This window comes from Carassius carassius, chromosome 13 (assembly GCF_963082965.1).
Source record: "Carassius carassius chromosome 13, fCarCar2.1, whole genome shotgun sequence".
NCBI classification, from domain to species: Eukaryota; Metazoa; Chordata; class Actinopteri; order Cypriniformes; family Cyprinidae; genus Carassius; species Carassius carassius.
This window is the reverse complement of record NC_081767.1, coordinates 24,102,940-24,118,967: the sequence shown is the minus strand read 5'-3', so window position 1 is coordinate 24,118,967 and position 16,028 is coordinate 24,102,940. Positions and strand designations below refer to the sequence as shown.

The 16,028-nt window shown below is 39.9% G+C and overlaps 1 protein-coding gene across 1 annotated transcript in view; it reads left to right on the top strand.

Moving 5' to 3' along the window:
- The window catches only part of LOC132156156 (mothers against decapentaplegic homolog 6-like), a 37,207-nt gene extending 26,904 nt beyond the window's left edge, over positions 1–10,303 (top strand). Inside the window, exon 4 of the mRNA XM_059565044.1 lies at positions 9,362–10,303. Coding sequence (XP_059421027.1) covers positions 9,362–9,903 — 542 coding nt within the window. The 3' untranslated portion in view covers positions 9,904–10,303. The remainder of the gene's footprint in view (positions 1–9,361) is intronic.
- Positions 10,304–16,028: the final 5,725 nt, after the last annotated feature.

Sequence of the window (16,028 nt, the reverse complement as noted above, 5' to 3'; positions counted from 1 at the left end):
TGTGTACTCATATTTAATTACCTCCAACTCAACTCAACTCACTTTTCTTTTTTTTTTTTTTTGGTGTGGAAGATGGTGTGTGTGTGTGTGTATGTTCAGATCCACCAAATCACTTTTTCTTTTAGTCGCTCCACCTTACATGCAATCTCGCTCCTGTGCATCTGCAAAAATGTAACGCGAGACGATGTTTGAAATACAATATGATGTACAATGTTTGGTCCACATTTTTCATGCATAATTAATTTTATACCATTCCTGTTGTCTTTGCTTATAATGCACTGCCTAAACACAATGGGATAAATACATTAAACAGTTTAACACGCTTTATTTCTTAATCACTAAGCACCTGCAATAAACAGGTGTTTAAACAGGTGCACATTTAATCATTTAATATACTTATAATTTTGAAAAGAAGTCTCTTATGCTCACCAAGGCTGCATTTATTTGATAAAAAATATTGTGAAATAATATTGCAATATAAAATAACTATTTTTTTATGTTAATATATTTTGAAATGTAAATTATTCCCTTGACGGCAAAGCTCCAGTCTTCAGTGTCACATGAACCTTCAGAAATCATTCTAATCTCAAGAAACCGTTCTTATTATTATCAATTCTTGAAAACAGTTGGGCTGCTTACTATTTTTATTTTCTGCTTTTTTTTTAATAGATATTTTTTAACATAATAAATATTTTTTACTTTTGATCAATTAAACGCATCCTTGCAGAATAAAAGTTTCTGAAAAGTATTCATTTCTATAATATTAAAAAAAAAATGTCTTTAATAAATTGACCCCAAACATGAAACAAAATAATCCTATAACTTTACAATTTAAATTAACTTCATCTCATTTTTGTAAATATATAAAAAAAAAAATCTGGCATCAATCCAAAACTAGCTCTGAACACTTGGGTTCAGAATTTAAAAATAGTACTCAAAACAGTGAAACTAAAATGATGAAAACTATATTTCACCATATTTAAAGCATTGTAAAATAGTTAATGTACACATGACTGTGACTGCACATCAGTTGAATCCTTGCACAGTTGCTTGGCAACTGTAAACAACCAAACAATTGTGCCTAACCACACCCTTTAATTACACGTTATTCCTCGTCTTGACTTGTTTGGGGCACATCCCACTCTGTATTTTTCGCATTACTCCACGTTTCTTCATTGCACGTGTAAATAATGCAAAAACAGTCCTGCCCACTTATGTCCGCACACTGTATATATCACAATTCCGCCCAGTCCAACATAGACTGTTTTTGTTCTTTGATGTGAATGAGACCGTCTGGCCTGGGAACAGACTGTGAATTGCATGTTTACCTTACTGATCGAGCAGCACGTCCACCAGAGTATTATGTCCAAGCTCTGAATTTCAAAGGAAATACCTTTGTGGCTGTCTAGCCGAGCGTGTGTGCATGTTTTGTTCATTTCAAGCTTTGTAAAAAGGACTGGCATTTGTCTGAAAACAGAATGGGGACTAAATAAAAGACTTTAGCCTTCTGACAAAGTAACCTTTAGTCTCTTGGCCTCCTTAAGCTCTTGCTTTGTAAGTCAACAAGGCCCTCGCTGGTGTTTGATCTCAGCTGGCCATGTTTGCTTTCCTTTAAGCGATTTACCTCAAGCAACTAGTGGGTTTTCGACAAATTTTGCACCTATGGGCCGTGCGCAGAATGTATTTGCTGATTGTTTTCAACCCTGTAGTTTTCATTTGTTACAGCACACAACAGCGTGTTTGTGGATCTTTGTGTTTTCCAGTCGTCCCAGCTGAGCTTGTGAAGGGGTCTGACATCGCCGTCACCTCGAAGCCCCCGACAGCGTGTGTCTCCAAAGAGATTGACACTGCCGGAGACAGTTTTGAGAATATAATAACAATAATAACATACTCTACCTTTCTAATGGGTAAATCGAGCTGTTGAAAGGTGCTGAGGTTAAATGAATGCAGAGAGGCGTAATTGCTCCCAGCTTTTGTCTTCCACCCCTCGTGAAGTGTGTCCTGGTGCATCGAAAGAGAGAGAAAAACTGAAGAATTCGGAGGCATTTAGTCTGCTGTTATTATCTGTACTCAAAGTGATGGGCCCACAGCGCTTAAGTGTTGTTAACTAAACTGTTGCAGAGTCATTAAGGTACATGAGTGTAGATATCCACCGCCTTTAAACTAACACCTACTCGCTACAGCTGATAGCCTAAATGAGGTTTATTGTACTAAAGTACCATCATTGGCTGCGATTAGAGCCGCGGTGCCGTCCGTCTGTCTGTCTTTCCAGGTCTGAGTAAGACTTTATTTCCAGCTCTGGCGGCTTGTCAGAGGCTCTTCACTGACTCATGAGTGAGGCCTCCAGGGAAGGGGGAGACAGGAACTCTGTATCCTGCTTGTTGTGCGCTTGCTGATGTGCATTTTCCAGCCCCTATACCTGAACACATGCACGCACACACAAACAAACAGACTGCCATGCGGTGCAATCATTTAACGTTCTGTCAAGGGCCAATTTGTTTTTTTGAGTTGAAGTGTGAAGATAAATTACCTGTTGAAACACAGAATGATGCAGAGATGACAGATATTGTGTAATATGAATATTTAGCAAGAAAAATGCAACTTCAGTCATGGTAGCTGTTTTGGAAGATAGTTTCTAGTTGGTTGGATATTTTCAATATTATATTTTTCGTGAAGATGCGCAGCAGTGGCCCGTCAACTGTCCTGAGCATCTTTTCAGGCTGGCCTCAGCCAGTCGGTTATATAAAATATCAATGTGAAAGTCATCATAGCTTGCTTAGTATAGACCCAGCTCCCAACCCAACTTTGAGAATAGATTAACGGCGATTTTTTGTTATCGCCCGATAAAAGTCTCACGTTAACGCAGCACGTTAATGCCGATAACAGCCCACCACTAATATATATATATTAGGGGTGTAACGGTTCACAAAATTCACGGTTCGGTTCGATACGATACACTGGTGTCACGGTTCGGTACGTTTTAGATACAGCAAAAAGAAAAAATTGGCAGATAAATTTCCTTGATTTTTAAAAAATGTTTTATTTATTAAAACTAACAAAGTATGTTTTGTTTTTTTACATTGAACAATGATGGAGCTATTCTTTACCCATCTTCTATAGTGTTTTCTTAGCAGCATACTGTATAAAACAAAAACAGCTCCTTATAAAAAAATGAAAATGTTATGTTAGTTATGAACAAATACAAAGATGTAACTCTATAACTCTTTATATTGAGTGTGTTTTTACTCAATTGGTTCTCTATAGGGCTTATGTTTTTTGGAACAAAGCAGGAATTACGGTCTGTCTGAAATGGGCTCGTGAAGGAATATTGTAACTGGGCTCAATTACATTAAGCATCTTCTGAAAACCTACGTTTTCCACTACAGAGTGGGCCTTTCACACAGGACGCGGTATGCGCAGCGCTTGCCGCTGGGTTCAGCGTTGCCCTTCAGATACAACGCGATTTGCGCTGCGCTGCGCTGCGCTATGGCGCAGGCGGAGTTTTAAAAACTTTTAGCCGGAGCTCTATCATAGTCTGTTGTTCCTTGAATGGAGATATGTCTCCATGACACAGCTTTCCTGACGATGTCCCTATACTACCTCAAACTTGTATCGTACAGCTCAGGAAATTCTGACACACACAGTACTGTACTAGCCGTTCATTCATTTTGATTTCCGTGCTTGTTTTGGATCCTATTGGTCGCGCTGGTAATCGTCACAGAGCGCACAAAAAGTTGAACTATTTTGAACTTTGACCGCGGCGTGCACGCAAGCACGCAAATGATGCGCACCGCTGCACTTGCGCTTTGGTCGACGCAGCAACAAAACGTCCTTGCGCTAGAGGTCTTCACGGGTCCAAAAATTCGTGCCCGAACCCGAAAGAGACCCGTAATGTACTACACCGAACCGACCCGGACCCGTCTAATATTTCAAAAGCTGGACCCGGACCCGTGTAGATCCGAGAAATGCCTACCCGGACCCGACCCAGACCCGTATATTATTTGAAATCTGGACCCGAACCCGCCGGGAAGACACAGACCCGACTGGACCCGACGTTCACATATTCCACCATAAATTGCTATTACAAATCAATAAACCTGTTGCGAAAAATACAGCTTTTTGTCTTACCTAATTTAAAGAGCCATAGTCTCTCCTCCTTGTACCTGACTGCCTGTGATGCATTACAATCCTCCGACAAGAAATTTATTCATGTTATTCCTCTCGTTATTCCAAGTCCAAGCTGAATCCACTCATTATTTCAGTTTCAAAAGTCCACTTGATGTCACGGTGACGGATGACAAATGCTACTGTGCACATGTACATTCTGACTCGAGTTAATTCGCATAATAACTTCCACTGTTTGCCCTTTTGAACTATAATAACGATCGCTCGTGCAATGCCATGGCCGCTGACGTTATTTATTTGCTATCATCTGATCTCTGTGCTCTCTGCTCTGCATCGAGTCTGAATCTGAATGACTAAAACTTTAAGATTAAACGGTTCATTTATAATATTATAAAAATGGGAGAAAATGTAAAACGCGGTTTGGCGGTCGAAGTGTCCCTCACTGGTTGCCATAGAAACATGAAATGCGCTCGAGACTGCACATGCGTGCTAGCTGTATCAACCTAAAATGCTTTAACGCAGTTTGAGCGTCATAGAAAACATTCATGTGACAGTCCACCTCAGATTGTGTTGCTGATTTGAAATATATTAAATATGAGTGTGTCAAGTCTGCAAGCATTAATACCGTGCGTGCACTTGTATTAACTCTGAATCTGCGCGCTCTGCTTCTAAAAGCAGAGAGAGAGATCACTTTTTTTGGCTCCCTCTTTTCTTTTCCTAATTTTACAAGTTGCAAGTTACAAAAAACACAAGCAGTCTTTGATCATGGCCGGGTGTTCTCCGACTCCGAGTCCAATGACTCCGATCGCATGGGTATTACACACAATTTTAAACAGACCCGGGACCCGAGGTAATAGATTCGGACCCGACCCGGACCCGGCTGATGATTTAAAATATAGACCCGAACCCGTACGGGTCCCGGGTCGGGTCCGGGGTCGACGGGTCTCGGGTGCACTGTGAAGACCTCTACCTTGCGCGGAGCAAGCCATTGAGATTAATGGGTTTTATAGCGCAGCGCCGCGCATACCGCGTCATGTGTGAAAGGCCCATAAAGGCTCTCGCTCACTCAGTACGCGCTGAAGGCTCGTTGCAAAATGGCTAATGCGTTTAACAGACCAGAAATAGAAGATCCTCCAATAACCAATAGGTCTGGTGTTTGGGTGCACTTTGGATTCCCTGTAAGCTATAATGGTGATGATAGAATGAATGGTAAATAGATACTGACACACTAAGGTGATGTCGGCGTAAATGAGTTGACATGTTTCAAGTATTCCCGCTGGTGTTTTTTTTTTTTTTTTTTTGTATTCCCGCTGGTGTACCCTAGATGCGACATATCGTTGTTTTTTTTATCCACCACTCTCTTGCCATCACCATTATAGCTTACAGGGAATCCAAAGTGCACCCAAACACCAGACCTGTTGGTTATTGGAGGATCTTCTATTTCTGGTCTGTTAAACGCATTAGCCATTTTGCAACGAGCCTTCAGCGCGTACTGAGTGAGCGAGCGCCTGACTGAGTAGCCTAACATAAACATATAAGTTGGTGTTTTTTTCTTCTTCGGGGGTGTCAGGGGCGTTGCCTGTTACGTCGTTTGGGTATTGGGCTACCTTGTTGAACGCATATCATTATATTTCACAATTTTTAATTTATTTTCCAAATATAATTAATTAGTCCAACGAACCGTTCGGTCCATAATGCGTACCGCGTACCGAACCGAAAGCCTCGTACCGAACGGTTCAATACGAATACACGTATCGTTACACCCCTAATATATATATACAAACAGTACAGACCAAAAGTTTGGAAACTTAATTAATATTTTCAATGTTTTTGAAAGAAGGTTCTTCTGCTCATCAGCCCTGCATTTATTTGATCAGAAAATACAGAAAAAAATTTAATTTTGTGATATATTATTACAATTTAAAATAATTGTTTTTAAATTTATTATACTTTAAATTATCATTTATTTCTGTGATGCAAAGCTGAATTTTTAGGATCATTATCACATGATCCTTTAGAAATCATTCTAATATGATGATTCATTATCAAAGTTGGAAACAGTTCTGCTGCTTAATATTTTTTCAGAACATGTGATACTTTTTCAGGATACTTTGATGAATAAAAAGTAAAAACAAAAAACAAAAAAAGAAGCTATGTTTTTAAAATATAAATATTTTGTAATAACAATATACACTACTGGTCAGTAATTCGGGGTCAGTAATTTTTTTCTTTTTTTTTTTTTATAAAATCAATACTTTTATTCAGCAAGGATGTGTTAAATTGATAAAAAGTGATAGTAAAGAAAATATATTATTAGAATATATATTATTAGAATTTTTTTTTTGAATAAATGCAGTTCTTTTTAACCTTTTATTCATCAAATATATTAGACAGCAGAACTGTTTCCAACACTCATAATAAATCAGAATATTAGAATGATTTCTAAAGGATCATGTGATAGACTGGATGTTACATGTGACACTGAAGGCTGGAGTAATTATGCTGAAAAATCAGCTTTGCATCACAGGAATAAATTATTTTTTTTAAGTATATTCAATTAGAAAACTATTATTTTAAGTTGTAATAATATTTCACAATATTACAGTTTTTTCTGTATTTTTGATCAAATAAATGCAGGCTTGATGAGCAGAAGAAACTTCTTTCAAAAACATAAAAAATAGTAATGTTTCCAAACTTTTGGTCTGTACTATATACTATATCCAAAAAACAGCTTGAATATCTTAAGCTGGTTTGAACACTGGTAGGTGATTTGTTGTTGGTCCAGGAAGGTCTACCAGGTCTATTTTTCAACAGGGAGTGTAACAGAAGAGTACATCTGAAAAACAAAGAGATGGCACTGGCTGGTTTTGAGTTCTAAGATTCTAATGAGTTTGCCCGATTTGTTCTCTTCCTTCCCCGTCTCCTTTCCCACTGACACACACTCACACTCACACGGCACAGCTCAGGCAAGAACAGCCAAAACACACACTCCTCTCTCAAACAAAAACATTGGCTGATATTCTCTTCAGCTCTAATATACTTAAAACACATGAACTCACATGCACAACACCCTCAGGAAAAGGGCCGGTCTTTGGGCTGAGCATTGTTCGCTCCCAAGCTAAACATTAAATAGATTATTAACCTTTAATCTTTGCACCTCTGTTTAAACCCACAGAACAGGCAGCGCAGACTCAACCACCCACTTTCTGTGTCTCTCTCCCTTTCACTCGCATTAATCATATCACAGCACTTCTATGTTAAACAGCCATGTGAAACTTCCTGCCGCATTGTTTCATTTTTTTGCATCTCATTGATTTAGGTATAAGTTCAAATTCAGCCCTCATTATGCAGCATTGCTGGAAGCATGTCTTCCTGTATCCTTTCTGTTGACCTAACATAGAGCTACTGGCTTTACATTGATGCTTTATGGAGAAAAATCTGCAAGACACAATCTGCACTATTATTATGATTTACTCACTTCATTCTCCATGAAGTGTTTTTAGATCAAAACAGCCAGTGCAATGGTTTCATTAGACCATTCGGGCAGAAAAACCACCTTGCAAGCTCAAAGAGGATGTAAGGAATTCTGTAATGTTAACATGCTGGGGCCCAGAGCAAGGGGCTGTTTCAGAAATGAGAAGTGTGTTTTAAGTCGGTCCTGATTCCACATATCCAAACAGTTGCGCTTGAATTGGCAGCAGGTGTCATATATAATACATTTCTGGGTTTGTTCGTGTGGCACTATGGCATTTGGACACCAGGCAAGAACCAGTAACATCATATAATTGATGAGTAATATTATTGATGTTGACAACTAATAAATAAAGTTTCAGTAGTTAAATTAGTTAAAGCCAGTCAAGTTGTTTTGCAATGCACCACATCTCGATTTTTCATCTGAACACATTTTACTTGCTGCTATAACATAATTTTTGGTAATGGTCAAGTTTACCCAGTGGCTTATCCACATTGTGTGCATGAAGTAGATTCTGACAGTCAAAATGTATTAACGAAGAAGTGATTACTAATGATGAATGATCCTTATGCCCCTTCAAAACTATTTCAGCCGAAACTGAAAAATCACATTTTTATGTTTGCCAACATTTCTGTACATTGCTAATATTGTATGGCTTCAGAAGACTGGAAATATAGTGCACAAGTCCTGAATGGAGCATGACAGCCTTGGTCACTGCAACTGTTGCTAAATGAAGAAGAGGTTAATAAAGATTCTTAAATTCTCCTGTGTTTGTGTTTCACCCAAAAACGTACAACATACAGGTATAGAATGACATGAGGGTGAGTAAATGATGTCAAACGTTTCATTTTTTGTATTGACTGGGCATTTGTTCGACCCTGAAAGTTTGACCACTGCAAATGAATGAACAGGGACTATAGACCTGGCCCTTAAAATCTCCCTGTCAATAGACTCTCAGGAGCAGAATAATGGCATTACTCAATGTGCAAGTTAATCTGAGCTGATAGCGTGAAGCCTGAGGGGTCAGGGGGTCACAAGCTTGTGCTAAGTTGTCAGGGAGCTGAAAGCTGTCCCGAGGCCCATAGTGGGAGCTGCAGGGAGGGGAAGCTCCCTCTCCACCCAAGCCATCACCACCATCAACCCCCGCCCCGCCCCCACACACACAGGAATGTGGAGGAGAATAGAGACGGGGGAGGGACTTGTCGCCGGATATGAGCTCATAGCTTTTCCATATACCCTTTCCACAAATACTTTCTCCCTGGATCAAGAAAGAGCAGGCAGAAATGCACACAATGCATGGCGCATTGTGCTTGGAAACACTTAAGAATGTGTGTGGCTGAGATAGACATGTATTGAGGGAGTTGTAACTCACTTAGGGTTTGGCACTGAATGAAGTCCGCAGACAGACTCCCAAGACAGGAAGGTGAATTAAATGAGGTGATTCAGAGAGTGTTTGATTGTTCTGTATGTGTGCATTGCAGGTATACTAAAGTATTTTTTAATGTCATATAATATTTGTTAATTTTTGTTTTTTACAGTTTTCCACCTTCAGGCTTTCTTTTGCATTCAGTATACAAGTAAATAACTAATGAATTAAGTTTTGAAGTAGTGCCCTCTTGAGGCAGCACATAGCAGTACAGCATTCAACTCTACATAATATTCCTTGTCCAGGCATCTTTCTAACCAGCAAATGTTTTCAGTTTGTTTGCATTGTAATATAATGGGAAAATCTAATGACTGACCCATTCTCTTTTCTCGTTTCAGATGCCAGTCTGTCACCTGACGCCCCCAAGCAGAGTCATTGGTGTAACGTGGCATACTGGGAGCATCGGACGCGGGTGGGCCGCCTCTACACGGTGTACCAGCCCGCTGTCAGCATTTTTTATGACCTACCTCAAGGCACAGGCTTCTGCCTCGGCCAGCTGAGCCTGGACCAGCGCAGCAGCACTGTGCAGCGGACACGCGGCAAGATCGGCTTTGGCTTGCTCCTCAGCAAAGAGCCAGATGGAGTCTGGGCCTACAACCGCAGCCAGCACCCCATCTTTGTCAACTCACCTACCCTGGACGTACCCGGGAGCCGTAGTTTGGTAGTGCGCAAGGTAATGCCCGGCTACTCCATCAAAGTGTTCGACTACGAACGCTCGTCCATGCTCAGGCAGGGGGCCGAGTCCGAGCTGCTAGACGGACCATATGACCCGAACAGTGTGCGCATCAGCTTCGCGAAGGGCTGGGGCCCTTGTTACTCCCGCCAGTTCATCACTTCCTGCCCATGCTGGCTCGAAATCCTCCTCAACAACCACAGATAACACACACACACATGGACTCAATTGTGTTGAGAGACTTTTGGACTCCACAGACTATTCCAAATATCATCTACTTAGATTTAATATAAAGTTTTATATATTATAAGAAATATATATTATACTTGTAAATATTGGAGTCATTTTTACGATGTAATTATTTATGTATGGTGCAATGTGTACATGGACAAGAGGAAAAAAACGGGAAATGCACTTTGGCTTTATATATATATAAAGATAAAGATAAAGAATCTTTCAATACCAATTTGAAAATTTATAAAGCAAAAATAGGAAGAGCCAGGTTTTGGTGTATAGTTTTCATATACTATTAATATCCAGATGAAAAGCTAACACCATTCACACATTGATAATAAAGTATTCGCATAATATTGCTGTGCTTTCTGTCTCTCACTTACATTTTTTTTCACCCATAAAAAAATTATTCTAAATGATTATGTTTACATAAAAAAGAAGATAATGTGAATGAGATCATGTGAATTGGAAAAATAAGGTTCCAAAAGGTTTTTTTTATAGTGATACCATTTTGATTTCTTAAAATAAGCTTTCACTGAATATAAAAATTATCATTTTTAAACATCTAAAGAACCATTTCCACTATATAAGAACCTTTTGTGCAGTGAAAAGGTTCAGTGGATTTTAAAGGTTCTTCATGGAACCATAGATGCCAATAATTAGCCTTTATTTTAAAGAGTGTAAACTATCATCTTCATCTGATTTAAGGCTTTGTGTTTTATAATTGCAACCTGCAATTGTACTGGGAACTTTGTGCCTAGTTAGAATGTGGTGTTGCGCACAATCTGCTGTTGAAACAAACCATCACTGTGGTCTGTGGAGGTGAAAAGTAATCCATTCTACTGAAACTGAGTTTTCAAACCAGGACTCGTGGCATCATTCTAAAAATTGTTAAAACCTCTGGAATTAACATTTTGAAACCGAGGGAGGTCGTTTTGGTGGTGCAAAGTTATTTCAGGCGTCAATCTCCCCTTTCGCTCCAGAGCCAAGCTCACATTGGTTGAGAGGAGGTTACAGCCAGAGTTCCTTGAGGTCCTTGAGAGCCTTGCTGGCCGGTGTTGAAGAGAGAGGAGGAGTTTTTCTGAAGAGAAGATGATGTATCCTCAAGCATGGCTTCCTCTCTGCTCTGTCCCTGCAGCTCCTAGCCGACTAGCCTCCACAGTGGCCGTGGTCAGTGGTTTATGGGACCAGCTGCGCTTCTTTCTTCTGCGAGGAGAGGAGGTGGTGGCTCCCATCCCAGTGCATTGATATATCTCCATGAATGCACATGGCAAAACCAAGACCTTTAAAGAAACTATGTACAGGCCAGTAAACTACATCCAAGGTGGATGTGGTAGGGCTGGCTTCCTTTCTAATTGTGGGTGTTGGTTGTCAAAGTCACTGGTGGAGAGAAGGAGGGGGCTGTGGACTAACCTGCCAAAAGCCAGTTTGATAAAACGGCAACAATCTGGACCATGCAGGCGAACAATGCGATGAGATTGTGGATTGTAAATTTTGTAGTGTCGTAAACGAAGAGATGCGCAACACTGCAGGTATTGCAGAAACGGCTTTGCCATCTCACACAGAGAGCAAAGCTCTTTCTCCCTATGTGCTGTCTGCCGCCAGCCCCGTGCCGAGTTCAAACGGCCCACAGGAGTGGCTCCTCTAACTGCAACTGGGGGCCATTATCCTGCTCCTTTGTGTCTGCTTTATGGGAAGAGGGCCCGGATCACCACTCGTGGAGGAACTGGCAGACTATTATACTGGGCAGGACTAGAGCCTGAGACACATAGTACACAGATTACACAAGGCACCTCAGCGGGTACAAAAGGGGGCCTAATTAGACCAGGCATGGGTGAGGTCCATAGAAATAGCGAGAGCTACCAGGCCTGGGAACACGTCCTGCTACTCAGCAGCTCCAGCACGGAGTGAGGAAGAGAGGGACGGATGGGGGGAGAAAGAAAAAGGAGGCGGATAAACAGAAAAGCCATGTAAGCAGTTTTGTGAGTGTGCCGCTACCTCAGGGATGGAATTGATTAACAGGGTTTCAGAGCGTTCTCACTGCTAAAGATGTCTTAAGCTGCTATGAGCTGCTGAGGGCTAAGTACACCATTTTGTTTGCCCTGTTAATGTTCAGTTCAGTGGCCTTTGTACCTCACAAAAGTTCTTTAGAATGTCCCTTCTCCTTCTTCTTTAATTGAGACTCTTGTGTCTCTTTAATGGATACGTTTAATAGTCCTGCTTTTTCTTTCTACTGAGATAAAGACCCTGGCAATTTCATGTTTCCTCTAGCATTTGAGAAAAGAAGTTAATGATGTTTCAAGTCTGCAATTTTATGTAAGATTTTAACATGAATATTTCTCATCAAACTCATCAATTGTCTCATTTATGTCTTCTATTTCATTTCTACAAAGGTTTTTTAGATAAACCGATCGAAGACAATTACAGTTTTTTAATTGCTAACAAGCATTTACCTATACTTAAAGTACTTTTTCTAAACTTTTAACACAGCTACATCACACAATTAGCCAAATAGTAAATTTTTTGATGAAAACCACAATTTGTTAAATAAATACAAATTCAACATTTCAAAATGCCAAATACCTTTTTCCTACATATGCTATATCAAAACACAGCAAACCCGATTCAAAATCGAGTCATTCGGTCAAAACATTAGCACTGTTTTTCAATACAATAGGAAAATATAGTCAATCATAGTGCATAGACTGTCAAAATGATAACAATTAATTGCATTACAAAAACTGCATTACTTTTTATGTCTCAGTTTGACCTGTATAGAACAAACAATAAGAGATTCATTTAAAAATGATAATAAATCAGTCAGCTGAACTCTATACATTTGTGTGTGTGTGTGTGTGTGTGTGTGTGTGTGTGTGTGTGTGTGTGTGTGTGTGTGTGTGTGTGAAAATGTGTGGATTCATTTTAGATTGTACGTAATTGTACAGCACAGTGAAGGAGTAATCAGTACTTTATGGAATGTAAAAGAAAAGTGACAGAATTGCAGTCAATGTGCAGTCAATGATCATAAAAAAAACAAACAAAGCCCTTTGCTCTTTGCTTCAAAAAAAAAAATTAACAGAAAAAGTACGGTTCTAATCTATACGATCTTCAGCATTTGGCCACATGTTCTCGTCGACATCACACCTTATATTGTCTTTTGCTATGCACCTTGGATAGAAATGCTTAGCATGCCTTATCCACCCCTGGCAGTCTTCAGCTGAGATGTTTCTGCAGCCAGCCTCCATTGCATCCAGGAGGGACATTTGATCATGTGGTCGATGATCATAGACTTTCCACCTCCAGGCCGAAAAAAATTCCTCAATGGGATTGAGGAAAGGAGAGTACGGAGGGAAAAAAAGGAAATAATTATTGGATGGGCTGCAAACCAAATAGTGATTGCATGTGAATGGTGGAATGCAACGTTGTCCCATGCAAATCACATATGTCCTCATGTTTCCTCCCACTTGTTCCCTTTCTGCTTCTGGCAGCAGTTGTTGGTGGAGGTCATCTAAAAACAAAAGAAGATGCTCTGTGTTCTAGGGACCAATCTTGCTTTTCTTCTGTACCAAACCAGCACTTGACATTGCAGCACACATTGTGATATTTGCTCCACTCTGACCCGGCGCGTCAGCTGTGGCCCTGTTTCCAATTAGGTTTCTTCCTCCTCTACAAGTTTTTGCCAGGTTGAATCCTGCCTTATCCACATAAATGAATTAATGTGGTGTCTGATTAGCCTCCAACTCCATAACTGTCTGAAAGAAATCAAACACATGATGTTTAAATGCTTTTCACTATGTGGGTATATTTACAATAGACAATAGTGAAAGAAAGTGTAGAACAGTGTAAAAGTCACTCTAGAATCAGATATACTGTATAGTCACCTGGACCTATTGGTGTTGAAGTTCCTTGACCCGCTCACAGTTTCTTTCAAAGGGAACTGTGTACAGCGGTTTCATTCGAATTCTGTATCTGTTCAGAGTTCGAGCGATGGTAGCCAGGCTACTTTGTAACTGCTGGTCACCAGCGGTTATTGTGGTACAATACAACTGCATGTATGGCCCTCGTGAAATGCACTTCTTACCTGTTGGTTTGTCAAAAAATTTGGATGATGGAAGCAACAGTTGTTCATCTGAGATTAGGCTGGTCTCTTTCACCTGCCTCTCTCAGTGTCAGACCATAATTTATCACATGTTCTATGATGGTGGCTCTTACTCTCCTTTGAACTGCACCACACATTCTTACTCCTCTCCTTGTCCTCGTCCAACTACTCCTCTCCCTAGTCCACCTTGTTCTCTCCATGGTCCAATTATTCCTCTCCTCCTTCCAACTCTCCCACGTCCAGACATTTTATTTCTTTTTCTGATTCTCTGTGTTGTTCTGTATTGTTTGGAACAAAACCAATCCAAAGAGTGCCTTTTTATTGTGGATGGCCATGTAATGGAAATACTTGGAATTAATCATTAAAGGTCCCATTCTTCGTGATCCCATGTTTGAAACTTTAGTTAGTGTGTAATGTTGTTGTTAGAGTATAAATAATATCTGAAAAATTCTAAAGCTCAAAGTTCAATACCAAGCGAGATATTTTATTTAACAGAATTCGCCTACAGCGAACGACCCGTTTGTACTACATCCATCTAGTTCCTGCAGGAATGACGTCACTAAAACAGTTTTTTGACTAACCTCCACCCACATGAATACACAAAAAAGGGGGCGTGGTCTTGTTGCACTCCGACGGAGAAGAGGAAGAGCTGCGTTTGTGTTTGTCGCCATGTCATCGAAACGCTGTTATTTTCATCCCGGAGTCCAATCACCTTTGTTTGGCTTTCCCAGGGATGCTGTAGATCCATTGTAGATCAATGGTTACAATTTATGTTTAACTCAGTTCCCGGAAGTAATAATCAGCATGTAAACTATGTGCAAGACATTTTGCTGAGGACAGCTTCCTCAATCTCAATCAGTTTAATGCCGGATTCGCACAAAGATTATTCTTGAAAGATGGAGCAGTTCCCTCTTTGTCTGGAGAAGGTGTTTTTATGGACCACAACCGGTAAGTGTATTTTATTATTTAAGTTGGTGCGTTTAACAGTTTCTGTAACTTATTACACAAAGGGCAACGCTGTTTAGCTTTGTTAACTAGATGGTAGGGCTGTGCAAAAAAAAATTGAATGCGAGTTCATGCGCATCTCGTCAGTAAAAACGCTCCTGTGATTATAAGTACATCTCCAGCACGTGCGTTCAGATCAGGATTGCCAGGTTTTCAAAACAAATCCTGCCCACTTGCTTCTCAAAACTAGCCCAATTGCGTTTCCAGGAGGGCAGCGTGCGTTAAACTGGTGTCGAATCACAACACAGGAACCGCTGGCACAATCAGAACTCGTATTTCTGAAGGAGGGACTTCATAGAATCAGGAAATCATCAGCCCATTTTTATGACAGTAAAAACAGCGGTATACAGAAAGGTGAATTGTGTGAAAAATACTGTTTTTTTACATTCGAAACATGAACACATGTTATATTGCACAATGTAAACAATCAAAGCTTCAAAAAAGCACGAAAAACGGACCTTTAAGATTGGAATCAGCTATTTCTCAATTACCAATAATTAAAGCTGCAGTTGTTGCAGAAGTAGTCTTTACACTATATTTAAAGTTTGGAACATTGGGTCTTCATTTCAGTCATGCTGTGTTTAAGCATTTGTTAAAAAGCTAAGAAAGATCCATGATTTTGGGTTTGGGTAAGCTTGTGTGAAAAGAAAATGTAAGCACTATAGAAACACGTTAATTTACAGAATATTGTGTGAAAACAACATGAATTGTGTTAATGGTATGGTCACAACAAACGGATGTTGTGCTAATTGTGTTTAGATTTTTGAAAATGTGACTACAGATTGGACAAAGGAAGGCAGGGCAATGCTGAATAAAGTCGTAGTTTTTGCTATTTTTGGACCAAAATGTATTTTCGATGCTTCAAAAAATTCTAACTGACCCTCTGATGTCACATGGACTACTTTGATGATGTTTTTCTTAGCTTTCAGGACATGGACAGTAGACTGTACACACAGTTTCAATGGAGGGACTGAGAGCTCTCGGACTAAATCTA